At 42.6% G+C, this 27,824-nt stretch overlaps 1 protein-coding gene across 1 annotated transcript in view; it reads left to right on the top strand.

The window, feature by feature from the left end:
* LOC137522073 (putative ferric-chelate reductase 1) overlaps positions 1-27,824 on the top strand; it is a 104,893-nt gene that overhangs the window by 31,362 nt on the left and 45,707 nt on the right. The window contains exons 4-9 of the mRNA XM_068242099.1: positions 1,412-1,570; positions 5,224-5,275; positions 6,501-6,692; positions 9,897-9,998; positions 10,093-10,240; positions 21,474-21,584. Coding sequence (XP_068098200.1) covers positions 1,412-1,570; positions 5,224-5,275; positions 6,501-6,692; positions 9,897-9,998; positions 10,093-10,240; positions 21,474-21,584 — 764 coding nt within the window. The remainder of the gene's footprint in view (positions 1-1,411; positions 1,571-5,223; positions 5,276-6,500; positions 6,693-9,896; positions 9,999-10,092; positions 10,241-21,473; positions 21,585-27,824) is intronic.

Below are 27,824 nucleotides of genomic sequence, written 5' to 3' on the forward strand. Positions count from 1 at the left end.
CTCACCTGGTCTGGGAACCCCACCCACACCCCCTGGACCACCTCCACACATACCCCACAGCAAAGAGGCTAACGCTTTTACAGCCGCTAAACCGGCCTCACCTGGCTGCTCTGGACGCAAGTCCCCGCCAGCCGTCACTCCGGATCCTTCCGTTGCGTCCACGACATCCTCCTCCTCCGATTCTTCCACCGGCGTAGAGCTACCCCTGGCCGCCTGGCCACTGGGGTGGTGGTGACGCTGCTGGGCCTGCTGTCCCCTCGTTTCCTGGCCTCTCTTGCCTTGTGCTGCCTTGGAGGATTTTCCTGTCCTGCCCCCGCTGCTGGAGGTCTTGCCCCCTCCACTACCCGGACGGGCCGCCGCCGCTTTGGAGGTAGCGGCGCCCGCAGTGTGGGTGTCCTTCTGCTGGGCCCTCTTAGTCTGGCGCGCCGCGCGGGGACTAATGGCCGCATGTCCTGGAGGCGAAGCTGCCCGTCTGCTGGCGGAGGAACCGGATGTCCCTTCTCCTGGAGAGCCTTGCCGGCGTGTGGGATTCCTCCCGCCGGACCCAGCGGAAGATCGCTTAGCGGGGGGTGGCGGAGGGTCCCGGGGGGGGCTCCCTGCGCGGCGTTGCGCTCTGCTCTGGGGTTCTGGGCTAAGCCGCTCCGGCGGCCGGGACAATCTCCTCTCCTCACCTTGCTCGGCGGGGGCACTGGGCGCAGCAGCCGCTGGCGGCTCACTGGACACCACAGTCCCCGTAGAAGTGCCCACATCCATTGCTGCCAACTGAAGCTGGACCCAGGAAGGGCCCCTTGACGCAGCCTCTGCACGGATTTTTGCAACAAGCTGCTCCAGGGTCTCCATTGCTAGCTTCTTCTTCCTCTACACTAACGGACTGCCCCGCCCCCTTCCCTTGCCGCCTTACCCAGCAGACCCCTGCTTCCCTCTCCGCCCAGCCTAGAACACACCCACCTCCTTAACCCTCTCATCCCCAGGGGAAGAACGGCTACCCCATCATGCTGGGCCCTGCGCATACGCTGGCTCCAGCTCCAGGCCCTTACTAGATAAGTTTAAAGCAAGATCATGTGCACTCTGCTACAGGAACAAACACAATGTGCACAGCCAGGCAGCCCCTGCATTAAAGCAATGCAGTACTCCAGCAATGCTGCTGTTGCCTGGCTGTGCACATCCTGTAGCTGAGTGCACATGATCTTGCTTTACTTACCTTGATAAAGGGGTACTTTATTTCCCCGAAATGATGAATATGTGTTAAGCAGCAAAAACAACACAGTTATGCTGTTACTTTGGCTGTGCCGACCCTCTACTTTGTTCTATGATGGGTTCATCTAGAAACCATTGTCTGAGCACCCAATGACTTTATAGGCTACGATCTACAGAGAGCATCATTTCCACCCTACCCCCATTATTCATGCAGGCCGAGGCAGATAGTATTAACTCAGTTTTGCTTCCGCATCTGGCTTCAGCAGTCCACGCCGCGTTCCATCATGCCAATACTTCCTCCTGCACAGACAGAGAGAAGTATCGCAGTGATAGAATGTAACGTGGAGAGCAGTGGCCAGAGGCAGCGACAAGGGTAAGTAAACCCTCTCTTTGCATTTGTAAGCTCATCTCTATCAAGAACATATCTGTAATAGGGATAGTTGTAATCATCTGAGCTTCACCGCATTATGGCCTGAATAAATAGACTTAAGGTGCGTACACACATGCGACTATAGTCGTTTGTAACGATCGTTCCCCGATCTTTACCAACGACGATCGTTACAAAAAACGAACCACCGACTATTAAGGCAAACGACTAACGAGCCAAATCGCTACAAAAGAAAGTTCTGTCTCGGCGGATTTTTTCCAACGACGATCGTTTGCAAAAGTAGTACATCGTTGGAAACGATCGTTCGTACTAGGCTTGACATGCGCATTTCGCTATTTCTCCATGAAACTTCTCATTTTTATGCGCAAGCGCAATAGTTGCTTTACGTGATGTAACGTTCGTTCTAACGATCAGATCGTTACACACATTTTAAAACTAACTTTACTTAGGTCGTTCTTTCATCAATTAAAGTTCGTTCGTCGTTCTCAACGAACGATTGTTGTCGCATGTGTGTATGTAGCATTAGCCTGTTTGAAGGACTAAAACTATTATAAATGTTCAGTTTATAAAGGTAGAGGAAATTATGACGCTTTTCATAACTGCATGGCTGTAAATCATATGCTTGGAAAGACTGGATTACAATGTGTGCAGATAGATAAAATAATTTTTTTAGGAAGATGGCATGTGCAGGACTGAAGTAAGCCCTTTTTTATTTATTTATTTATTTATTTTCCCCGGCAGAAAAGTTTAATGTGGAAACCCCATTAAATGTGAATTAACTCATTGATTAACATGGTCTGTCACATCTAATGTGAATTTGCATTCAGGGAAATTGTGTGCGGTCTCCATAAAAGTGAACGATGTCTTAGGGCTCTTTCACATTAGGGCAGATTTTCTGCGTTTCAACGCAAAGGATAAAGTTTGCGTTACCCAAGGTGAAATGAAAGTCCATAGACTTTCATTTTAGCTTTCACATATAACGCAGCCTTTTTGTGCGTTGCGTTACACTGCACCCAGGCGCAGTTTTTTGGCCAACGCTAGCTTTATGCGTTACAATGTTAGTCAATGTAAAACGCACACTATGCGCGTTTTTAATCCGTTAACGCAGGCAATCAGTCCCAGAATGCAACAGAGGAACAATGTAGAAAGTTGACAACTAAAAGAAAAAAAAATTACCTGCGTTTTTCTATGTGCAGTAACGCATTGAAAACGGATTAAAAACGCACACTCACTGCAGTGCAACGCATATCAAAACGCAGTAAAAGGCATACAACAAAACGTATGCTTTGAGCGTTCTCCAACGCAAGCTCTGATGTGAAAGAGCCCTTAGCCTTTCAAAAACTGAAAATGCCACAACCGTTCTGTACCTATTTATATTTATGTATTCAGCACATATTCTTATTGACTTATAACAGAAAGTGTTATCCATATCACACGGAGCAAACATTCACATGCTAAAGCAAATAGTAGGCTTGAGGAACACAGGGAGGTTTATTACTGTAGATTATCTGGATCGATGTTGTAGACTGAAGACTTTGTGAAGGATTTCTTGTTGGCACATTTCATTAATGCTGCTAAGCAACTCTATCCCTGGAAGGCCATCAATTCGCTGGTAGCTGAGGGTTTCTTGCCACTTGCCAGATGCTAAGCTATGCAGAGCACAGGGCAATTTCTACCATGAGTGTCAGGGCTCTTTTGTCAAATATCTTACCGATATCTGCTTAAAATGATGATTAAAGAGACACTGAAGCGAGTAAAAATCTCGCTTCTTGTCTCATATATAGCAGGGGCATGTGTGCCCCTGCTAAACCGCCGCAATACCGCCGCACAACGGAGGTCCCTTACCCCCCAAACCCACCCCCGCAAAATCAACGACCAAATTGGTCGTAGATTTTGCTGCTCCGAGAGGCAGGGCTAATGGCTGCAGCCCTGCCTCTCAGCGCGTCTATCAGACGCGCATCGCCGCCTCTCCCCCGCCCCTCTCAGTGAAGGAAGACTGAGAGGGGCGGGGGAGAGGCGGAGGTACGCGTCTGATAGACGCGCATGAGGCAGGGCTGCGGCGGTTAGCCCTGCCTCTATGCGGAAGAGATTCCGCTCTGGACTGGGGTGGGTTTAGGGGTGAAGGGACCCCCGTTGTGCGGCGGTATTGCGGCGGATTAGCAGGGGCACACATGCCCCTGCTATATATAAGAGAAGAAGCGAGTTTTATACTCGCTTCAGTTTCTCTTTAACTGCTTTCAAAGGCAAGCCTAGAAAGACGTCATAATCAAGATTAGTCAGTAGTGGGTGTGTTGCTCACTATATAAACAGAATATTTATAGGTTAACAGGTTTACCTCTGGAAAAAATACGCAACATTCAGCTGCTGAATTTTATAAAATTATATTGAAATAAAAAAATATAGATAAAGCATATATATACAGGAATATACATCTCTCCAGTTGTTGTCTATCATCCAATATACATTTTCAAAGTTCCTTTAGTGAAACAAGTCCATTTCAATATAGCAATTCTTCTTCTGTAGCTTTTATCCTTCATCGATAATTGGTTTTCTCGAGATTGTACAGTGTATGGTAAACACAAATATAGCTTTATCCTTAAAAAATGATAGCTAGATAGATAGATCTATTCTTGTATAAAGGACTTAAAGTAGATATATATTAATCAATCAAAGCTTGGTAGTTGTCCCTAAGCTTGCAATTGCATTTAAATAGTAATGCTTACTGATTGTATATGACGTATAGTATTAAAAAGTTATCTAAAAAACTTAAACTGCTGAAGTTTGAAATGACAAGTCTTTAAAGGATACCTCAACCGAAAAAAATTATAGCTGCAGTGAGTTGGGGGTTAAAATTACATACCTCTCGTCCTCCTGCCCCCACCCTCCGTCTGCCGCCGTTAGAGTATTATTCCTCCTGGTGTCCGGCTACTCTCTTGACCCTCACCCCCCACCCCACCCGGACATACTGCGCCCTGTGTGCGCAGTATGTCCTCCACTATTCACTTCTGGCTGGCGCATAGCGATCGGCTCAGAAGCACGCTGATTCCTCTGCCTCCCCTGGGCTGCGTGTGCGCTCCATTACACCAAGCGTCACATGATTAGCATGTGACGCTTGGTGTAATGGAGCGCACACGCAGCCCAGAGGAGACAGAGGGGCAGCATGCTTCTGAGTCGATCGCTATGCGCCGGCCAGTAGTGAACGGGGAGGTGTGCGCAGTATGTCCGGGTGAGGGGTCAAGAGAGTCGCCGGACACCGGGAGGAATATTACTCTAACGGCAGCAGACTGAGGGGGGCAGGAGGACGACAGGTATGTAATTTTAACCCCCAACACACTGCAGCTATAACTTTTTTCGTTTGAGGTATCCTTTAACGTTTATATAAGCTAGTGTCAATAAATTCACCAAGAACAATGCATATTACCTCTCTTGTGTTCTAGAATCACAATGGAAGACAGGTAGTCTGTTAGGCCTCAGTCGATCTCAGTAGAGTTTCAGGCTTGATGATTTAATATGCTAGCCTGCCAGGCCTTTTTGTTGTAATATTTCTAAAATGGCATCGGTTAGGGGATGTACGGTGATGTACTAAAACTTTACTTATTTTTAGCTGGTACATTCTGACATTTTGTGACGTTTTGAAGTATCGGGTTATCTGAGCAGGTGCGTACATATGACGCTACTTGGCTTATTCACGTAGGTAATCTGCGCCTTTTCTAATCAGCATTACCTCAATCATATTTTAATTAGAACTTATGACACAATTGTTGACACTAATGGTGTTCTTTTACATCTTTCTGAATCTGATGGACGCCAAGATATATGCGTATTTACGTAACTTATTTTTGGAACTTGGCATGTTCTTTAGTACATCATTAATTAACTGGGATTTCTGAACGCCCCCTGTGGTCACAGGTTGTACTGTCTTGTTCACATAGCTTATTGTTTAACCCATTCGCGTTCCGTCGTTTTCACTTGAGCAATGTTCACCTCCCATTGATTAGCCTATAACTTTATCACTACTTATCACAATGAACTGATCTATATCTTGTTTTTTCCGCCACCAATTGGGCTTTCTTTGGGGGGTACATTTTGCTAAGAGCCACTTTACTGTAAATGCATTTTAACAGGAAGAATAAGAAAAAACGGAAAAAAATCATTATTTCTCAGTTTTCAGCCATTATAGTTTAAAATAATACATGCCTCCATAATTAAAGCTATGATTAAGGAGCCGTTGCCTCGATACGCGTGGTCGCTTATACATAATTTTGATTTAGCAGTGAATAACAAAGCCCCCCATACATGCTACTGACACCAAAATTGCTACATATGTTAAGGATAATGTAGATGTACATGTGTAAACATCAAAAAAAGAATTTTACAAAAAGACCTTATAGTTTTTGAGAAACTTGATTTTAAAAATGCAAGTAAAAAATGTTTTTTAAACTGTTTAAAAATAATTTTTCTTTGCATTTTTAAAATAGTTTCTCAAAAACTACAAGGTCTTTTTGCAAAATTTGTTTTTGTGACTTATACCCACTATTCTGCTTAACATAGATAGCAATTGGTAGCAATAGCATGTATGGGGGCTTTGATATTCACCTTTAAAGTCGGCACAAAATTATGCGAAATTTTGAAATACTACTATTACATACAAAATTAATTACGTTTTTCTCTGAAATTTCGCATTACGATGCGTAATTGCAAATTTCGACGCAAAATTTTGCATATGCGAAGTTTCGGCCCACCACTGACAGAAAGGCTGCATGGTTGTTCTGTGGCTCTCTGTCCGTCATAAGTATGTCAATGAGTGAGCACTGTGTGAAAAAAATGTTGGTGAAAATGAATCCTGTATATATACTGTAAGAGGGTGATCTGTGTTTTTTTTTTCAGAAATACTAATTTTCTTCTTTTCTTCTAGTTAACCATGTCAAATACTACATGCGGTTCTCAGAAGTTTTGCATGAGCAGTCCTTCAAGCTGCAGTCCAAGTGACAACACCTGTCTCTTCATGTCTTCATCTCCCTCCAGCTCTGGCACAGGCTATGTGTTTGAAATGAGTGGCTCAGTTTCAGGCTATGTAGCCATTGGATTTTCAGATGACACAAAAATGGTAAAGCATCTTAAGTACAGAATAGTACATGGTGTACATACATATACTCCTAGCAGTTTTTGAGCACAACCATAATTCAGGAAGCCCTCATTTTAACAATAGTAGAAGTTGAATGCAAATAGTGGTGTAACTACCAGGGAAGCAGACAACAGTCACTATGGGGCTCGTTGCCAAAGGGGGTCCAGCTTCTTCACTCTCTCCCCCTTCAATCAAAGTGAGAAAGTGAGGTGGACCCCCTTCTCCAGTCAGTGTTCCCCAGTAATGCATGATATTAATGAACTCAGTACTGAGGAACAAGTTCATACAGACTCATCCCTCTGTTACAGCTGTTTGGCATATGCTGTCACTAGGGGAGGAGGGATGATAGCCAGGGGAGGGCTGGGACCGTTTGGCCTGGGGGAACACAAACTAGAGGCTTGTTATCATGGCAGCGACAACCCGAGGAGAAACGGAGATGAGAGAAAAGCTGAGAAGGAAGAAGAGATTTGCCTCGCCAGGCTTGCACTTTTATTTGGCTTTCCTGTGTGACAACAATAGGAAAACAAAGGTGAATGAGGGAGATCTGGCCTGGTGCACACCAAGAGTGCTTCTGAGTGCTTTTGAAATTGACAAATTTGAATTGAAAATTGCTTGTCTAATGTTACCCTATGAAAGTGTTCCCACAGCAGCGTTTAGATTTTTTTCAAAATCATAAACATGCTGCATGTAGCATTTTATTTTTTTTTTTTATTTGGAGCGATTCATTTAAAAATCGCTTCACAAAATCACACTTGCAAATTGCTAGCGATTGCTATACACACACACACACTCACCTGTCCTGACGTCTTCAGGTCACAGGTAATGCTCCACCGCCCCTCCCCCCCCCCTCCCCTCTCAGCTGTGCAGTGGGGCTATGTTTTCGAAGAATTCTGGAGATTTTTGGAAACCTCTGCCTGCGTCACCATGGCTCTCCCCAGCTCGACAGCCACCAGTTAGGCAGTGGCTGCCAAGCTGGGGCTGGGCCATGGCAATGCAGGTGTGCAGGACCAGAGCCTTGGGAGCGATTTTGGAAAAAAATCAAAAGGGCCCATTCTGTGAGGGATGGAGGAGCAATCACCTGCCTGGAGGGAAGACATAAGGACAGGTGAGTACCGTATTTAACCCCATGACCTCCCAATCCTCCATCATTTAGAGTCGGTTCACATTTGTTTTAAAACCTATCCGTGGCTTCGTTTTCTGACCCAGAACAAAACCAGAGACACGGATACCAATGTTAAAAATAGCGTCCGTCTTCACACACTTCAAAAACTGAATGGAGAGTCTGGATTTGCCAGGACTTCACGGACCGCGGATACACGGAAGGGTAGTGAAAGGCAATACAAAAACAGATCTCCCTCTGCATAGGCTATTTTGCACACAAAACGGATGCCAAAATGGATTGCCTAAACTTCCTTCTCCTCCCCTCAACATCATCTCTGACAACTTCCTGTTGACAAGCTGGGAGAGACGAGCGTGACAAAATGGGAGACACAGCGCTGCCATTGTCAGGCTTGTCTGGTCAATGACTATAGGTCAGGCTGTATGCCCATATGACTGACCTATAGCCCAGCCCGTAACACCTGCAAAAACTCCTACCTAACACAATACTACAATACACCCTGCAGGTAGATGTAGCATACAGGCTGACAGATAGTAATCCACCAACAGAACCCGATAACTTTAGCAATGCAAAAGGCACAGTATTCACAAGTGTCTCTATCTATCTATCTCTATCTATCTATCTCTATCTCTCTATCTCTATCTCTCTATCTCTATCTCTCTCTATCTCTCTCTATCTCTCTCTATCTCTCTCTATCTCTCTCTATCTCTCTCTATCTCTATCTCTCTATCTCGCCATCTCGCTATCTCTCTATCTCTCTATCTCTCTCTCTATCTATCTCTCTCTCTATCTCTCTCTCTCTATCTCTCTCTCTCTCTCTCTCTCTATCTCTCTCTCTATCTCTCTCTCTCTATCTCTCTCTCTCTCTCTCTCTCTCTCTCTCTCTCTCTCTCTCTCTCTCTCTCTCTCTCTCTCTCTCTCTATCTCTCTATCTCTCTTCTCTATATCTCTCTTCTCTATATCTCTCTTCTCTTTATCTCTCTTCTCTTTATCTCTCTTCTCTTTATCTCTCTTCTCTTTATCTCTCTATATCACAGCTTATGCTATCACGGGCGATGACTGGGGGCACTCTCTGAGTTTAAATACAAGGAATAATCAATCAACATAAAGCAGAATTGAAACTAAACCAATCGCTATTCAGCGTGTCAGCTGATCAGCTGACACACAGGCACACATGAACTAATGTTTACATCTGCAGAGCGCTTACTGGGAACGTGTCCTCCGCTTATCCAATGGAGTCTGAGAGCCACCCTGCGTTCCAGTGATGTCAGCGGCTCACCGAGACCTGGAAGTCCGAGCTGCAGCCCAGGTCTTGGCGTCATGTCACTGCCTAAACATTGATGATCTTACAGCCATCATGCCCAGCAAAAAGTACATAATACCTGATTATGGCGGTCAGGGAGCGCCCAGAGGCATGAGAATGAGAGTGATTCAACAATTGTTTTTTTACAGCATAATCACTCCCACTTCCTTCCTATTTGTCATAATCCACTCCCAAAATCCTCCCCACTACATTCCACATGTCCTGAATTGTTAAATTACTGGGGTTTTTTAGCCATAACCACGCCCCCGTCCTTCGAATTGATCAACATTGACATATAGATTGTTTATTTGCAACAAAACATTTTTTTCTGTACGTTTTTTGGGGTGAAAACGGAACGGAAACGGATAGGAAACTGATGCTCTTTTTTTCCAAAATGGATCCATTTGCCTTCCAGTTTTTGAAAACTGCAGCCCAGACCATGGATTGCGATCTGCAACCGTACCTAGTGTGGACCGACCCTAAGACACAGTCATAACAGGCTCTGCCAGGTTTACCTTAGGTATTCTTTAAGAAATGCACATAACAGAAGCAAATGAATGATGAATATACTGTATAATCCAGGCTTACAGCATAGAATTAGCTTTTACTTATTTTATTTTAAAAAGCCCTTTAGAGATCAGGTTCACTCAGTACCGCTGCTGTAATTCTTTTGCAAGCTATCCTCTACTCTAGATAGCAGGCATATGTGCCAAGATTCTGTGAACGCATAGTACTTGCATCTAATTATCTTTTTCTATTCTAGGGAAGTGATGATGTATACATTTGTACTAAAAACTCATCAGGCAATGTTCTCATACAGCATGGATATAATGTTGGGACGACTGGCCCTACAATCAGCAGCTTGGTATGCTTTCTCTGTACATGCTTTGAAAATGCTCCTAATGTCTTGCTTTTACCTGATTCTTTAATCACGGTATGTAAATTTATTTCTTATTCAGAATACAGCTGGTTCTGTTGTGACATCTTACAACAATGGAGTGCTGAAATGTTCTTTCATAACAAAGATTGCAGTTTCAACACAACAGCGATCCAGTACCAGTTCCAGCTACTATGTTTTCCTTGCCAGTGGCCCATCACAAGCAGATGGTAAGTTACAGTACATGGTCTTGGGCACCTCTAATATTTTATGGAGTTTTCTATTCACACTGCAATTAAAGAGTATTACACCAATCAGGGCCGGGCCGAGGCCGAGGCGAGAGAGGCTCCAGCCTCAGGGCGCAGTGTAGGAGGGGCGCACAACTCACTCAGCTATCATTCCTCTATTATGTTTGAAGCAGAGAGAAATAAGAAAAAGGGATACATGGCAGTGACGGCAAGCCATATAAACAGGGATTAAGGTGTTGGGGGGTTTGGGGGCCTTGGGGCGTCTCCAAGTCTAATAGCAATCCGTGTGTGACGGCTGGGGTGGGAGGCATGGGGGGCGCACTTTGGTGTCTTAGCCTTGGGTGCTGGAGGACCTTGTCCCTGCTCTGACACCAATCCTTTTAAGTCACTTATGAGGCCACATCTGGAGTATGGGTTACAGTTTTCGGCACCACACTATAACAAGGATATTGATGTACTAGAAGAGATACAAAGACCAGAAACTAAATTGATCAGGATTAAACGTCTCCCTTACCAAGTAACATGGCTCCCAGCTGTCCCTCTTTCGTAGGGACCGTCCCTCTTTGGGAACCAAATCCCTCTGTCCCTCTTTTATTTTTTGATTTTTTTTTCCTTATTTGTCCCTCTTTCAAAACTCATGTACAGACCCATGTAAATTTAAGTGGACCTGAACTCTTGCACAGGTCAGAAGGAACACATTTAGAAATGTACCCTGTATGTATTTAGAGAGTTTAGCCTGTCTGATTCCCCCTCATCTGTGACTAACCACAAGTTGTAATTTGATCCCTCAGCTGTGTCAGCTGACTGCCGCAGCAGACAGCTAGTTGGTGAACACAGGATTTTAACAATATGTCTGCGTCCATGAAAGTAGGAAGACAAAACACTGCAGATTTATTGCAGGATTTGTATCAACTGTAACAAAGAAATGTTTTTATTTAAAGGTGGTTAAGCTGTTGCTTGCCTTTTAGAGCAGAGAGGAAGTTCTGAGTTCAGGTCCGCTTCAAAAATGTGTTAAACTGACACTAAACTTTATTCCCATCAATTGATTTCTTATATTCAAACGTTAAAATGAAGAAAAAACGAATGACAAAAAGGACCAGTGTGGTTTGAATTATAAAACTACTTCTTTTGATTCTGAATTCTGAAGGATATGCATGACCGGGGGTGTAGTGGGGGCGTGGTTAGAGGTGTGACAGGGAAGTGTCTTAAAGTGTCCAGCTTTCTTATCTCAAAAAGTTGGGAGGTATGAAGAAAGGCTGGTAAAACTGGGCTTATTTAGCTTGGAAAAGAGAAGACTTATGGCCCTTTCACGCTACTGCCATTGTGTTGCATCATACCTGAGTGAGTGACACAAATGTAATGATATCCTATGGGGCTATCACATCGATTGTGGTACTGTGCAGCGTGGCAGGTATCAATGCAGTACAGGTCTACGTGCGTGTTTACATTGGAAGAGGCATGCTTTAATGGTACCATATGCCTTAGGCCTCATTTCCACTTAGTGTGCTTCTGTCTGCTTTTTATCTCCACATAAATGTTACAGATTGATACTGAAAAGCGGACAGAAGCCGCACTAGTGGAAATGAGGCCTTACTGTAAATGAGGTCTTACTGTACAAGCACACTGCACTGTCAAGGTGTAGACCTTTCACCAAGGTGAAACTGAAGAACAATTGCACCGCAACAGATTCACAATAGTGTATGGAGCCTTAGAGGTCTCCAGATTAACATGCATAAATACGTCCACAGGTTATATAAAAGCTTGGCAAATTAGCTTTTTTTTTTCCAGTAACACTCCAGGACAGGTACACATTGAGACTTGGCTCCTCCCAGGAACAGGAAATATCCCTCAGCCTCTCTATAAATTAAACATGGACCAAGGGTCAGGCAGTATTGGATATTTCCTGGTCCAGGAACCAGGTCTCTCTATGTGCTCGCTGTCCCGGAGAGGGAGAGCCTGGGTGGCTAGGGAATGTGTTGGCACAGAGCAGCATGCTCTCGGGATACAGAGTATCTGCTGTCCCTGGAAGTACCTGTGGGGTTGCCTTAAGGTAGCTGCTTCCAGCGGGATATTGCGCCCTGTTGGTCGGCCTGGATGATGGATAGGCTTCAGGAGGGGTCGCTCTGAGGACACACCAAGCGGAGGCAGCGGCACGATAGTGGCGTCCGACAGATACGCATGGCGGAGGCGGTTTGCGGAAGTCTCTCGGCCGCGACCTCGGGGAGAACTCCCGGGTCGCGTGACGCCACTACCGGTTTGCCGGGTGGAGAGGAGTGGCCGTCCGGAGTCCCAGCGTCTGGCACATCGTGGAAGGATGTCGGAGATAGAGCAGGAGCCAGGACGGGTAAGATTGCTCTGCTGGGACCCGGGCTGCGGTGGTGACTCTTGTGGGAGCGCTTTTTCCGCATGCAGCAATTTGTTTGGTGGTATGTTGTGCTGCACAAAGGCATTGCTTTGTGAAACAGATTATGCATCATCTTGTTTAAGCAATGTGCTCACACTTTTCTACTGTGTTAAAGAGTAATATGATAAGTTGTGAGGATTTAATTTAAGGACTTTTTTGTGTGCTCATTTAAAGTCTGCAAATGAATTACATTTTCCATGCATTTTTTTGTGGAGGAAAGCTGAAAGTGTTTATACTACTTGATTAACAGATATAAGCATATAAGCCTTAAGCAGATATAACTATTTGTTTGTGCATTGGGCTTTAAAGCTGTTATGTTGAACTAAATATTGTTTTGTGTTTTTTGCAGGGCACTTCGACTAAAGTACCTGACCCTGCTAAACTAATTAAATAGTGCCCTGTGTGTAATTTAAAAGTCAATCCTGCATTAACAAAACTGCTATGCAGAGATTGCACTTACAACGTAATGAGGCAGGAATCTGCATCTCAAAGAGACATACAAGTTTTGAGATGAGATTTAAAAGATACTTTAAAGATATTTAAAGCTACTACTATACCTTCTAAACCTGACACACCAGCTAATACTCAAGCTGATAAGGCGACTCTGCCTCAGGTGTCGGAAGTCATTAAGCATAAAAAAGCTACTAGGAAGACTAATAAACCAATTAATGTTCTGATGAAGAGGAAATTAGTGATAATAATGGTGATTCTGCAAACTCTAATGAGGGGCAAGAAATAGAAAATAAACCGTCAAAGTTTAAATTCCCTGTGGGGGAAACTGACATTTTATTAACGGCCATATATGAAAATTTAAATTTAAGTAAAACAGTTACTGAACCTGCTTCAATGCATGATGAATTATATGAAGGTATGGAAAATCCACAAGAGCTGTGTTTTCCAGTTCATCAATCAACCTTATTACAAGTAAATGGAAGAACCCCATTAGAAAGTTATTCATGTCTAGGGGGTTTAAAAGACTGTTTCCGGTTTCTGAGAAAGATTGCAAAAGGTGGGACAAGAATCCTAAACTATATGCAACTTTTTCTCAAGGCAATAAGGATGATGAATTGGCCTTTGAGGATCTTGGACACTTATAGGACCAATCAGATAAAAATGAATATGTATTTAAAATACTGTGGCCTGCTATCTGTGCTAACTTCAGGCCTTCAGCTGCTACAACCTGTGTAGCAAGTGTGATAGCACTGTGGTTGCAGCAATTGGAAGATATTAATAAGGATACACCTAAAGATCAATTAATAAACTCCATGACAGCAATGCATAAGGCAATTGCTTATATAATTGACGCAGCTTCAGAGTCAATAAGGTTAACAGCAAAAGCAGCGGGTATTTCTAATGTAGCAAGAAGACATTTATGGATTAAAATATTGCATGGAAGTATGACATATAAAGATAGTCTGTTCCATTCCAGTAGTGGGTGATACTTTTTTCGACCCAGAATTAGAAGTTCTTGAAAGAACTGCTAATAGAAAGAAATTGTTCCCTAAAAAGAGACAATTTAAACAGGGGAAGAGGTGTTTTTTTCGTCAAAACAGACAAACATAAAAACCAGAAAAAAAGAAAGACTTGGTCTTTCAAAAAAAAAAAAAAAAAGTTTAATTTCACTAAAGACTTAACTTTGCCTCAACATCAGGAAATGTTACAAGAGATTATCACAGACATGCTAGATAGAAAAGTGGTATCAGTGGTGCCTGTGGATCAGAGAGGCGAGGGCTTCTATTCAGAAGTATTTCTGATCCAAAAGCCGTAAGGAAAATACAGAATACTATTGCATTTAGAATTTAAAACCAATCAACCCATACATAAAATACGAAAAGTTTCGTATGGAGTCGATTTACTCAATAAGAAATCTTCTGATGCCAAACGGCTTTATGGCAAGCATAGATCTTCAGGATGCTTATTGACATATACCAATCGAGTTAAAATCTCAAGCGTTCCTAAGATTTGCAGTACAAATGGAAAAAGGGGTTCAGCACTTTCAGTTTTGCTGCCTCCCATTTGGCATAACATCAGCTTCAAAATTACTAATGTTATGGTAGAATTGATTGCTGCAATGTACAGAATACGCCTTATTATAATACCTTACCTGGACGATCTTCTGATAGTGGCAAAAAAAAAAAAAAAAAAAAAAAAAAAACCATTAAAAGAACTAGAGGAACACAGACTGTATTACATCAACTGCAGGAGGCAAGCTGGATAGTGAGCAAAGAGAAATCGCAGCTTGTTCCAACGCAGAGTATTTTGTTTCTGGGGTTTATGATAGATTCAGTACAACAAAAGATATTTCTTCCACAGGAAAAGATACAGATGATTGTAAACAAAGTTCAATGCATGTCAGTCAGTAACACTCAGACAAATCATGCAGCTTCTGGGTCTTCTGTCTTCAGTTGTGCCAGGAACTCAGTGGGCTCTGAAGCATACCAGTATTCTACAATCTTGGATGTTACCAATTGGAACAAACGGGATACACTAGACAATATGGTGGCAGTGGATCCCCAAGTGTAAAAAAAAAAAAAAGTTTACGATGGTGGCAAGTAATTCAAAACCTCACACAAGGCAACAGATGCAAGTTTGTCAGGATGTGGGGCACATGTGGCCACCTTTCAGGTTCAGGGTGTCTGGAATCAGTCAATGATGGAACACTCATCGAACTTCAGGGAACTGATGGCAGCAAAAATGGCACTAATCAGCACATTATATATTCTGAAAGCGTGTCATGCTCAAGTACAATTAGACAATGCAACTGTGGTAGCATATCTGAATCGCAAGGGGGGAACCAGGTCATTATTTTTGACCTTGGAGATCCTTGACATAGCAGACCAAAACTTGCTATCACTAACAGCAGGGCACCTGAAGGGGTCGCTCAATGTTCTGGCAGATCAGATAAGCAGACTCCAGATAACGAACACATAGTGGTCTCTGAATCAGAGTTTATGCAAAATAATTGTGAGAAAATGGGGCCAGCCCAACTGGACTTATTCGCTAACAAATCCAACAGGAAGTGCAAACAGTTACATTCCCTTAATATAATGGACAATCCTGTAGCAATTGATGCCTGACTCTGATGTGGAATCAGACTGTCACATGATTCTCATTGCTACTAACTGGCCCAAGAGGGCAGGGTATCCGCTTCTCCTATCAATGTTAATAGACCAACCATGGGAAATACCAGTGTCAGAGAACATGATACAGGTACAAGACCAGGCTGTAGTAAACCTAGAAAAGTGAAAACTTACAGCGTAGTTTCTGAAAGGGCAGTGCTTGAAGTCAAGGGATTGTCCTCAAGAGTAGTTAATACTCTCTTGAAAAGTAGAAAAGACAATACTTGTCTAATATACCAAAAGGATTGGAAAACTCTTATTTTGTGGTTAGAAAACTCTAATTTTTAGTTAACAGAAATGGCTACAATTTTAGAATTTCTGCAGGAGGGCGTAGGAAAAAGGTTGGCCTTAAGTACAATTAAGGTCCAAATTTCTGCCCTATCAGTTTTTTTGTGTGGATAAAAAGATAGCTTTAGACCCTTTTTATAATCAGATTTGTAAAATCAAGAGACCAGTTATGGTTAAACCATTCCCGAAATGGGATTTATCTTTAGTGTCGCAAGCATTGACATCTGAGTTTAATGAAGATTCATTAAAAATGTGTACTCTTAAAACAGTATTTTTGGCAGCGATCACTTCAGCTAGGCGCATTAGTGAACTCCAAGCTCTCTCATACAAAGAACCATATTGTTCCTCCTTTAATGATCGAGTAGTTCTCCGGACAAGCCCAGAATTCCTACCAAAGGTTGGTGACATGTTCCACAGAACACAGGTGATCGTATTGCCATCTTTCTGTATTAATCCAAAATCAGAAAAAGATAACCTTATAACTTACCTGGAGAAAGTTAGAGTTCAGAAAATCAGAATCACTGTTCATAAATGATGCAGGAAAATCCAAAGGATTAAAAACCTCTACAAAAACAATTGCCAAAGGGATCAAAGATTGTATTCTGGAGGCATACAAATTATGGGTAAGGATCCTCCAGGGAACTTAAAGGCCCATTACACCAGGGCAGCCGCAACAACGTGGGCTTACAGGGCAGGTGCTTCACCGCTGAACATCTGCAAGGCTGCGACCTGGAAGAGTTTGGGAACCTTCAGGAAGCACTATCGATTGGACCGGATAACGGAGACCGATCAAGGCTTCAGAAGAACTGTCTTTAAGGCAGTTAGCCCACCCTAAGGTTGGTGATTGATTTCTTGCTGATCATCTCAATGTGTACCTGTCCTGGAGTGTTACTGGAAAAACCAGGAGTTAGCTTACCTGGTAACGACATTTTAAGTAACACTCCAGGACAGGTGGGGGTACCCACCCCCATATATATCATATATTGCATGATATACATGTTATATTATATGTATTTTAATGTAATATAGTAGGGTTATGTTAATGTATATTGTTCCTGTTCCTTGATGATATACTGCCTGACCCTTGGTTCATGTTTAATTTATAGAGAGGCTGAGGGATATTTCCTGTTCCTGGGAGGAGCCAAGTCTCAATGTGTACCTGTCCTGGAGTGTTACTTAAAATGTTGTTACCAGGTAAGCTAACTCCTGGTTTTATCCCTAGGACTAAAGGACATGCACTAAGCACTAAAGGACATGAACTACACCTAGAGGAATGGAGGTTTTACCATCTATTAAATGGATCTGAGCATTGATTTTTTTTTTCTTCTTTTTTTTTTCTTTTGCATTTTAAAAAAACCTTCCCTCAAGTGTGGTTCGTAATGGTGTGTGTCACTGGGGGTGCAGGGGGGTTGGGGGGGGGGGGGGGGAGCACCAATGCTTACCTAAGGGTAGCTAATCCTCAGCACATACTACATGCGCCATCTTCTTCTCCCAAAGCTTTCCCATATGAGCACAAGCGCAGCCGCACTTCGGTATCTTATTCTCCAGACAACAGCTTAACGGATACAGCATATGCATTTACATTTCCTGCCCGGGATCATGTGTGCCCACCAGAGCCGGATTAAGACCATGCAGGGCCCCAAGCAGAATAGTAAATTTAGCCCCCCCCCACACACACACACACACACACACACTGTTGAAAGGATGTCTCCCCAGCATACAGCATCTCACAGTAGTGAGAGCACCGCTCACTTTTTTGTAAATATTGTATTTCATCTTTTCATGGAACAGACAGCACTGAAGATATGACGCTGTGATACTCTGTAGAGCAGTCAGTGTACAGCTTTTCTAACAGTGTAAGGTTATTTGCTGTGCAATATCAACACACAGCCATTAAAGGACAACTGTAGCGAGAGGTATGTGGAGGCTACCATATTTATTTACTTTTAAGCAATACCAGTTTCCTGGCTATCCTGTTGATCCTCTGCCTCGAATATATTTAGCCACACTCCCTGAACAAGCATGCAGCAGATCAGGTGACATTATTGTCAGACCTGGCATTAGCTGCATGCTTGTTTCTGGTGTGATTCAAACACTACTGCAGCCAAATAGATCAGCAGGGCTGCCAAGAAACTGGTATTGTTTAAAAGAAAATAAACATGGCAGCTTCCACATACCTCTCACTACAGTTGTCCTTGGATGTCTAAGCCACTGGCAACAAAAGTAAATACAGCAAGGCAGATTTAAAGGGAACCAGAGATGAAGGAACTTAAAAAAAGATTTTACACATACCTGGGGTTTCCTCCAGCCCCATCAGCATGGATCGCTCCCACGGCGCTGTCCTCCGCTGCCTCTATCGCCGGTACCGGGTCCTGTCACTTCCACAGGACGCGGCCGGTTGTATGCATGCACAGGGGCTCCCTTTATCTTGCCGGCGCCTGCCTTACGCATGTGCCTGCACAGTACGGAGGGAGTGCACTGTGCGTGCGGCAACTGGCCCTGACTGGCTGAAGAGACGGGACCTGGTACCAGGGGATAGAGGCAGCGGTGGACAGCGGTGTGGGAGCGATCCATGCTGATGGGGCTGGAGGAAGCCCCAGGTATGTATAAAATCTTTTTTTTCATTGATCTCTGGTTCTCTTTAAGATCAACTTCATGATTGTTTACACCGAAAAATGTGATGGCCCCTTGTACTTCTTTATTGTTGCCTAAGCCTGCCACGTGGCAAATGTGACTGTAATGTCTTGTACACACCATTCAATTTCCCATTAGATAGATGAGTTGTATCAATTATTTCTGAAAAGTCAGAATGGATTTCCAATCATTTTTCTTTTTTTCCAAACACTTCTATACAAAATTGATCGGAAATCAGAATCGGATCATGATCGGATCTGTCAGAAATAATCCATTTGACCTATCTATCTGATGGGAAATTGCATGGCGTGTACCAGGCATTCGAGTTGTGAGGATCTCGTAAAGCAATATTGGAGTTTATTCACTGCAAGACCAAATTAGTCAGTTTTGCTCCCTCATTCTCACTAGTCATACACAGGTCAATAATGCCTCAATATGTCTAGCCAATTGATCATTATTCCATTCAATTGTTTAGTGATCAACCTCTATCACAGCAAGTTTAATTCTGATAGGCTTCAGCAGAACTGTATCAAGCTTCAATCAAACTGCAAGTGCTGTACTGCTTAATGCAGAGCAAAGTTATGGACCATCGATTCCCCACCACTCCTGTCCTGCCCCCATACCACAGAGATTTATAAACGGCACAATATCGCTTAAAATCTAATCGATTGGATATGTATGAGCAATAGATTACTGGAAGATTCAATCAGTGTTCTAAATCGATGTGTGCATAGCCAGCTTTAGATATTTTTTGGCCAACTAGGGTGATAAAATTAAGGTCAAGTTCAGCAATGACAGGAACCAACTGTAAACATCACCAGCAGAACTCTAATCTCTGTAGTGGAGCATTGCTGCAGAGATCTAAAGACTGAAAGAGTTGAACAGAGACAATAAACAGAACAGAGACCGACAATAAATCTTTATGTGCCTCTTATGTGGGAGATAAAATTAAGGCTAATTAGTTCAGCAAAGACCGGAACTAAATGTAAACATTACGAACATAAGTCATAGGCTTTTGAGCAAATTATGATGCTACTATGAAAAAAAGTTTAACTACAGATGTTTTTGCCACATCAAGTTTCTCTAGCTAAGCTAGCAAGCGGCTCCTTTATGAAGAGATCACATTCCAGCACCCAGTCTGTGTCTGACAGCTCTGAGCTAAGGCGAGGGGGGTAACTCTGTGTGTGCCTGCTTCTTATCTTTGTAGTAGAGAATTGCTGCAGAGATCTTGTTTTTAAAGACTGAAAGAGTTACTAAAGGACTACATGAACAGAGGCAAGACATCTTTATGGGGCCCTTTTTACCTCCTGGGGCCTATAAGCAGTTGATTAGTTTGCCTGGTTGAAGATCCGGCTCTGGTGCCCACAACCATGCATTCTGGATGATGCAAGTACAGTTGTACTCGCATCTCCCAGACTATAGCTCCCATGATGCATTGTGGCATGTGTGTGACCCCTGCCAGGAAATATGAATGCAGGTGCTTTATCCATTAAGCTGTGGTCTGGAGAAAAAAATGGCACAGTGGGAAAGCTTTGGGAGGACACTGCACTGGAATGGTGAGGTGAGGCGGAGGGAGACTGGGGAAGCTTCTCCCTTTGCAAACCTCACAGGTTTGCTTTAAAGATGAACTGTAGTGAACATAACTATGAAAAAAATTGCTTATTATTTACAATATTAATATAAATTATTTAGTCGGTCATTTGCCCATTGTAAAATCTTTCCTCTCCCTGATTTGCAATCTGAAATGTCACTGGTGGGTGACCTCCTTTTTTTTTACTCCATAGAGCCAAATTAATCCATGCCATGCACTGATGAGGATCAAACAATCCGAAACAGTCTGTATGCATGTTGGATTATTATGGCTCTGTACAATTTAACAAGCTGACACATCATTGCATTCCAGCGGTTCTGGAGGTGTGTTTAGCTTCTAAGGGTACAATGGTTAATTTGCATATATTCAGCAGTGGTGCTCTGGGAGACATCTCAAGCTCACTCCAACCTGAATTATCGCAAATTCTTTCTGTTTTAGGAAAGCAATTTTTTGTTTTTTGTTTCTCTTTTTTTTTTAGTTCTGTTAGGTGATCTGTATGGTACAATGCTACAAGGTTCACAGACAGCAAGCTGTCAGGACCATGGTCATGCCATCACTCTGTGGGAGGGGTTTCTCCACAATGTTAGCCATACAGACCCTCCTGATCTATTCAAGAAAAGGTAAACATTTCTCGTGGGAAAGGGGGTATCAGCTACTGAATGGAATGAAGTTCAATTCGTGGTTAAAGTTCCTCTTTAAGAAAAGCAGGCCACAGCAATTCTTGTATCTCTGTGGTGACATCTACAGGAAATCTATTTGGAAGTAGTTTTTTTTTGAGTGTTTAATCATTGATTTTCCTTTTGTGTTTCTCCTGCTGACTGCCCCTTATTTATTGCAAATATGGCATTGTATTATGGTGGTCTACATAATCCCAACAAACTTTTGTTGGGCCTACCACTGTAAGCATGCTTTGCGGGAGCGTTTTGAACTCACAACGGTTTTAAGAAATGCAAAGGCCCAGAAACCACAAATATCCAAGACAATTTCTTTGGACTACTGTTGCAAGGTAAGTATATTTTCATACACACGCCTAGCATATTGTAGTTGGGTGGTGTTCATATTTAAATGTCAACCAACAGATTAAATGCTAAATCAAATTTACCATCAAAAATATTTTTGTCACAGCCTTTGTTTTTCTATTTGAAATAAATCAAGTGAATAACATTCCATTGTTCATAGGTACAATCAACCAGCATACGGCAACTCTGATATCCAGCACTAAAGTTGACCTGTCAAGCTATCTGTCAACCAGCACACTAATTGGATCTAGTTCTGTTGTCCTTGGCCATGGTGAGTACTCATAGCTGTGTTTTTGTATTAAAGTACTTATTAAATATACAGGTGTTGATTTACAAAGCTTTTCTGATGAATTATCTCACCTAACTTATCAACTCTCAATTTATCTCTCCTTAATTGATTTAAATCATGATTTCTTAACCACATGTGTAATAAGATAGAAAACAGGACCTACCTGGGGCTTCCTCCACCCCACCGTAGCCCACGAGGTCCCCAGCATCCTCCTGGCCCCCTCCGCACTCCCGCTGGTGGCTCTGGTAATGCACCGACTTCTGGTGAAGTCACACGTGCTCGCCCCCTCTGCGTACCCATCACATCATCACGCCAGCCAATGTAAAAGTCCTGCGCAGTCCAGTCTTTTGAGAAACGCGCATGCCAGGCCAGCGTGATGATGCGACGGGTATGCAGTGGGGGTGAGCATGCACAACCTCACCAGAAGTCAACGCGTTACTGGAGCCGCCAGCAGGAGTGCGGAGGGGGTCGGTAGGATGCCAAGGACCTCATGAGCTACGGTGGGCTGGAGGAATTTTATTACACAGCTCAGGGTCCCTTTAAGTAGGTTAATATATTTATTTATACAAATATGTACATCAGGCCAAGGGCAGGAAACGTATGAGCTATGCTGCAGCCTGAATGTGCTAGACAGGACTGGCTGAAGGTACGCCAGTTAAAAGTACTGGAACAGGTTTGAAAGCCTTGCATACTACGGTTTCCCAACAGCCCTCAAGTAACTGGAGACTTGAACTTTCCAAGGGAGTTAGGGTTGAGGTGCAGGGCTGGTAGGATTGTGCGGTAAAATGAGTCACCTCAGCATAGTTTAGAGGTCTGTTGGAGAGTAGGCATGGGCTCACGAGTATAGAAAGACTCGAATTCAATATTCGAATAAAGTCTAATGACTTCACGTGACCACAGGCAACTTACACAAGGACCAAGGTTAACTTACCCAAAAGTCTTCAGTCAGTCACGTCTGCGTTTCATTACGCTGTGTTCTACGACTCACTACCGTGCTTCCTCTTTCAAGCTGGAAGGAGGAAGTGCATTAATGAGTCCTGGAACGCGGCTTTCATTACGCCTATGACAAGTGCATTGTCTCAGCATGTTATTATGTTAATATTGGCCAATCCGAGAAGAACAGAAGCATGGAAGGGGAAAACAGGAGGGAAAGAGGCTAGTTCAGCCAATCAGGCTGCATTAGTTGTGTCTGAGGGGAAGGTAAAGAAGAAAAAAAAAAACAGCATGCCCTGCAACTTCCTTTGTGTGGCAGATGTACCAAATAAGAGCCATGGAAATTGGGGAATGATGTTTTATGGAGAAGAAAAGTAAAAGTGATTTTTAACTTTTGGATTTCCTGTTTAGTAATCATTATTGTTTACCAGATAAAAATAAAGAATTGATTTTTTATTTTATGACTGAGAGTTGCACTTTAAAACTTAGTGTTATGCTGTGTGTTTTGTTGACAATTAATTGAAACAAGTGAATTGCATATGGAACAGAATCTCTCTAAGTTTTTTTTCTCCCAGGTGATATTTTCACAATTTACAATAAAATGCCTTTTAAACCACTAGCAAGCAAAAAAAAATTCAACATTTTGACAGTACTTTTTTCACTACTTTTTTTTTTTTTTTTTTTTTTGGTACTTCTATAATGGCAGGGTGTGCTAAAAGGTTATTTTAAATGAAAGATGATAAATTATCTCCTTTCCACGTACCTTTACCCTATACTAGTGTATACACATTTAAATTTAAAAACCAATGTGCTGCCTCACAGTCCTTTAGTTGAAGTCCACAAAGCGCAACCTTTTCCTGATTCCTCCAATCCAGGTCTTCCACTTTAGTGCACCTCAGAAAGCAAATAAAAACAAGATCATTGCGCAGGATGTATGACTTCAGGAATCTTCCACCATATGCCACCTGTGTGGTGTGGTACAGTATCATCTCCTGTGTTCACTCCACCAAAACTAGGAATCTCTCTCACGTTATGGTATGGCTGCCCCGACCCACAGACAGCACACCCAGCTTAATGATCACACTGATCCGACTCTTCCACTTTAAATGAATTCTCACATTCATGCAAAAAATACATAAAGGATCATAGCTTATACTGTTTTCACAAGTCCTGTAGGGGACACCACTTCTATATTTGCTGCCCAGGTCACAGACCGCTTCAACCGGCTGGATAGTGTACTGGTTAAAGGCACCGCCTTTGACATGGGAGACCAAGGTTCGTATCCTGGCTAGGGTCAATACCTATTCAGTACGGAGTTCAAGGCAAGACTGCTTAACACTGCAGGGTGGCCTGTTGAGTGCGTCCCAGTGGCTGCAGCTCTTGAGCACTTTGAGTCTGACAGGAGAAAAGTGCTATACAAATGTTCAGATTATTCCGATTATTAACCGCTTGTATGCGCGGTCCTTGGATAAAGGATAATACCCCTCTCTGCGACCAGTGATTACCCAACCCAGCAGATAACCAGACCAACTGCAACTAGATAAGCTTCTATAGTATAAAACCTTTTAATAAGATCAAGTAAAAAAGTAGCGCTGCTCACAAACATCAGATTTTGTCAGGCATATAAAACAGTTTTGAGGACGTCTCCTCCATGCACTGCAACACTTTATCCCTTTAGCCACGCCCAACGTGTTTCGTCACACGGCTCATCAGGGGCTCTGAACAGGATTGGTGTGGAGCGCTTTAAATATCCCCCACACATACATATTCAAATCACCCATCGTATTTAGGCATTTTTTTTAGTAGCAAAAAAGTTTCTGTACCGTGTTAGCCAAACAAATTATATAGGTAGAAAAAAAACAACGTTTTTGTAAGAAATAATACCTTTTAATGGCTAACTAATAGAGTTAAATGATGCAAGCTTTCTGGGATCTAGTCCCCTTCTTCAGGCATATTTCCAGATGTAAGCTGAAGTAAAACACTGATGCAGATAAATGGTAAACACAAAGATGACAGTTGTGTTGGTTACTGTTTATCTGTAAGGTGTCAGGTGATCAGCAGGCTGGAGCCAGTGAGTTAGTGCAACCATACATGAAATCCAGCAGGTTTCTGAAGATCATGAAGCCAAATCAATCATGTTACATAAGGTGTCATGAATCCTGTTCCACAATTTAAACCTTCTGTTAATGTCTTGAACATTTTCATAAATTTGTACTCAGAAACTTTTCTTGATTGATCATTTTTGAAGTTACCCTTAAGAACAAGTACTTTTAGATCTTGCATGCTGTGTCCTGGTTCACAGAAGTGTTGGCCCACTGGTGTGTCCATTTTACCCTCATTAATTTTAAAGCGGTGATGGTTCATTCTTGTGCGCAGTTTTTGTCCTGTTTCTCCTATACAGATTCCTCTTGAGGGGCATTTCATGCAGCGTATCATGTATACAACATTGGATGACTCGCAGGAAAATTGGTCTTGTATTTGATGATATTTCTGTGAGTTTGGTATTTGTATTTGGCTTGTGCTCAAGATATAAGGGCAGGTCTCACACCTTGTGTTATTGCAGGGTAATGTGCCTGGAGTATCTGGTGTAGATAATGCACTTCTGATAATCATTTGTCTCAAATTGGGAGGTTGTCTGAAAGCAAGCAGTGGTAAATCAGGAAAAACATCCTTCAGGCATTTGTCTTTATGGAGTATTGGTTGTAGGGCTTTTGATATCTTCCTCAGTGTCTTTAATTTTGGGTTGTAGGTTACCACAATTGGGATTTAAATTGTGGAACAGGATTCATGACACCTTATGTAACATGATTGATTTGGCTTCATGATCTTCAGAAACCTGCTGGATTTCATGTATGGTTGCACTAACTCACTGGCTCCAGCCTGCTGATCACCTGACACCTAACGGATAAACAGTAACCAACACAACTGTCATCTTTGTGTTTACCATTTATCTGCATCACTGTTTTACTTCAGCTTACATCTGGAAATATGCCTGAAGAAGGGGACTAGATCCCAGAAAGCTTGCATCATTTAACTCTATTAGTTAGCCATTAAAAGGTATTATTTCTTACAAAACGTTGGCATTTTTTTTACAAATTTCAAAATCATCCATCATACCTTACAGCGCTTGAACGCTGCACGCATTCCCTCCCAGTATATTACCCACTTACTATTTACTCGAAGTATATACTCAGAAAGTCGCTGTGGGAGCTCCCAAGAACTTCCGCCTACTCAGTGCGTTCCAGCACTTGGTGCGCATAACGCTGCTTCCCTATCCCTTTCCAAATCTCGCGAGACCAGACCAGTATTCAATCAGCTGACACGCAGCCGCAACCACAGCGATCTATCCTCGTGTGAGATCCTGTGAGGCATGCCAAGTCACGTCACCATAGCAACCCGAACTCAGCTTAATTCATATGTGCAGCTAAATTACCAACAGCGATATTCACTCATTCTCCCACATATGTTTACACATACATACGGGATACGTGCAGCTCTTCCTGCGCCATTTACAACTCCATTCCCTACTGACCTTATGGATCAAAACCTCCCCTCCCCTTCATAATTTATAATACCTACAGTGTATATTATTCTATATTCAAACCATATCTATACATTTGCCAATTCCATGCCAATTGTGACTACTTCTATATGTATATATCACTTATTATACAAAACAAATTCCGAAATACAAAAATGTCCCCAGTGCATCTCTACATCACCCCTGCTTGTACCTAAAGCCTCACAAGAGTCAATTTCTATCACTCCTTAAATTTAACAAAGTGCATACCTAGCCCACCTGACTGCAACCACATATACCTCTATACCCTATAGATTACCCTTTATTACCCCTGATCATCATCTCATCCCCCAAAAATAATCTGTGTGCCTAGATGTTTAAGTGTAGGAACAATAGTGCCCCTTAACACCACCATCCACTCTTAATTACTTCTTAATGTTTGCCAACACCACTCAAGTGCTCTTAAATGCATATTCTTCTATCTCATATCAGAATCTATGCCCATAATAAATGTGAACATTCCAACCTTCACTGCAACCTAACTATTCACTGCAATCTAGTGACCTCAACCTGTGAAAGCTACCCCCCCCCTCCATATCACCTCCCACAACATCCTGCAATACCCCCCAACATCAATAATTAGATGTGAAACCGTTAATGCCAATCTCTACATTGAGACCCAGAGGTTGTAGGGTTTTCATTTTATAAATCCATTGAGTCTCTAATTTTGAGATCTCCCGAGTCCTGTGACACCCCCGCCACTTGAAAGGTATTTTCTGCAGCGCTGTAAACTGTAACAGAGTGGGATCCTGGTTATGGTGTACGTTAAAATGTTTAGACAGACGTTTAGACAGACTATGACCTTCCACCCCATTCTCTATATTCCTGATATGTTCAAACATTCTTTCTTTTTGTTTCCTTGTGGTGCGTCCTATGTACTGATGCCCACACGGGCACCAGGCCATATACACCATGTGCGTAGAATTGCAAGTAATACATTCTCTAATCTTATGACTCTTGCCTGTTGCCTGAGATAAAACCATGTTCCTTTTCTTTGATCCTGTTTTACAACAGGCATTACAGGTTCTACACTGAAAGAACCCACCTCCCCTAGCAAGTCTCCTCTCATTCCCCTGGGGCCATCCACATAATTAGGGACTACCAGGTCTTGCAGGTTTTGGGCCCTTTTGTATACAAATTTGGGTTGTTGTGGTAAGTGGTATGCTAATATATGAGCACTCATCAATACATACCAGTGCCGCCTAATAATTTTCTCCACCTGTTTGTACTGGGCACTGTAATGTAGCAGGATAGAAAAACCATAATCATTCAAGTTTTCTTCTCTTTGGGGCCTATCTCCTAGCACCTCCGACCTGTCCATTTGCTGGACTTTACCCAATTCCTCAAGCAACATATTCCTTTCATAACGTTTTTCTTCAAATCTATTCATCAACATTGTACTCTGTTCAATAAAGTCACTTTCCTTAGTACAGTTTCTTTTCATACGTATGAATTGACCTTTGGGTATATTCTTTAGCCAAGTTCTATGGTGACAGCTGTTGTTGGGTATGCAACCATTCCTATCAGTTTTTTTGAAATGGGTCTTAGTTCCCAAACCTGTACCTTCCCTATAAATAGTTAAATCTAAATAATCGATGGTCTGTATATCCCATTTCGCATCCAGCCAGATGCCAAGTGTATTGGTATTCAATACATTCACATATTCAGATATCCATTCCTTTTCCCCTAATTATGGTTGAGTGAATATT

This window comes from Hyperolius riggenbachi, chromosome 6 (assembly GCF_040937935.1).
Source record: "Hyperolius riggenbachi isolate aHypRig1 chromosome 6, aHypRig1.pri, whole genome shotgun sequence".
Classification (NCBI taxonomy): domain Eukaryota; kingdom Metazoa; phylum Chordata; class Amphibia; order Anura; family Hyperoliidae; genus Hyperolius; species Hyperolius riggenbachi.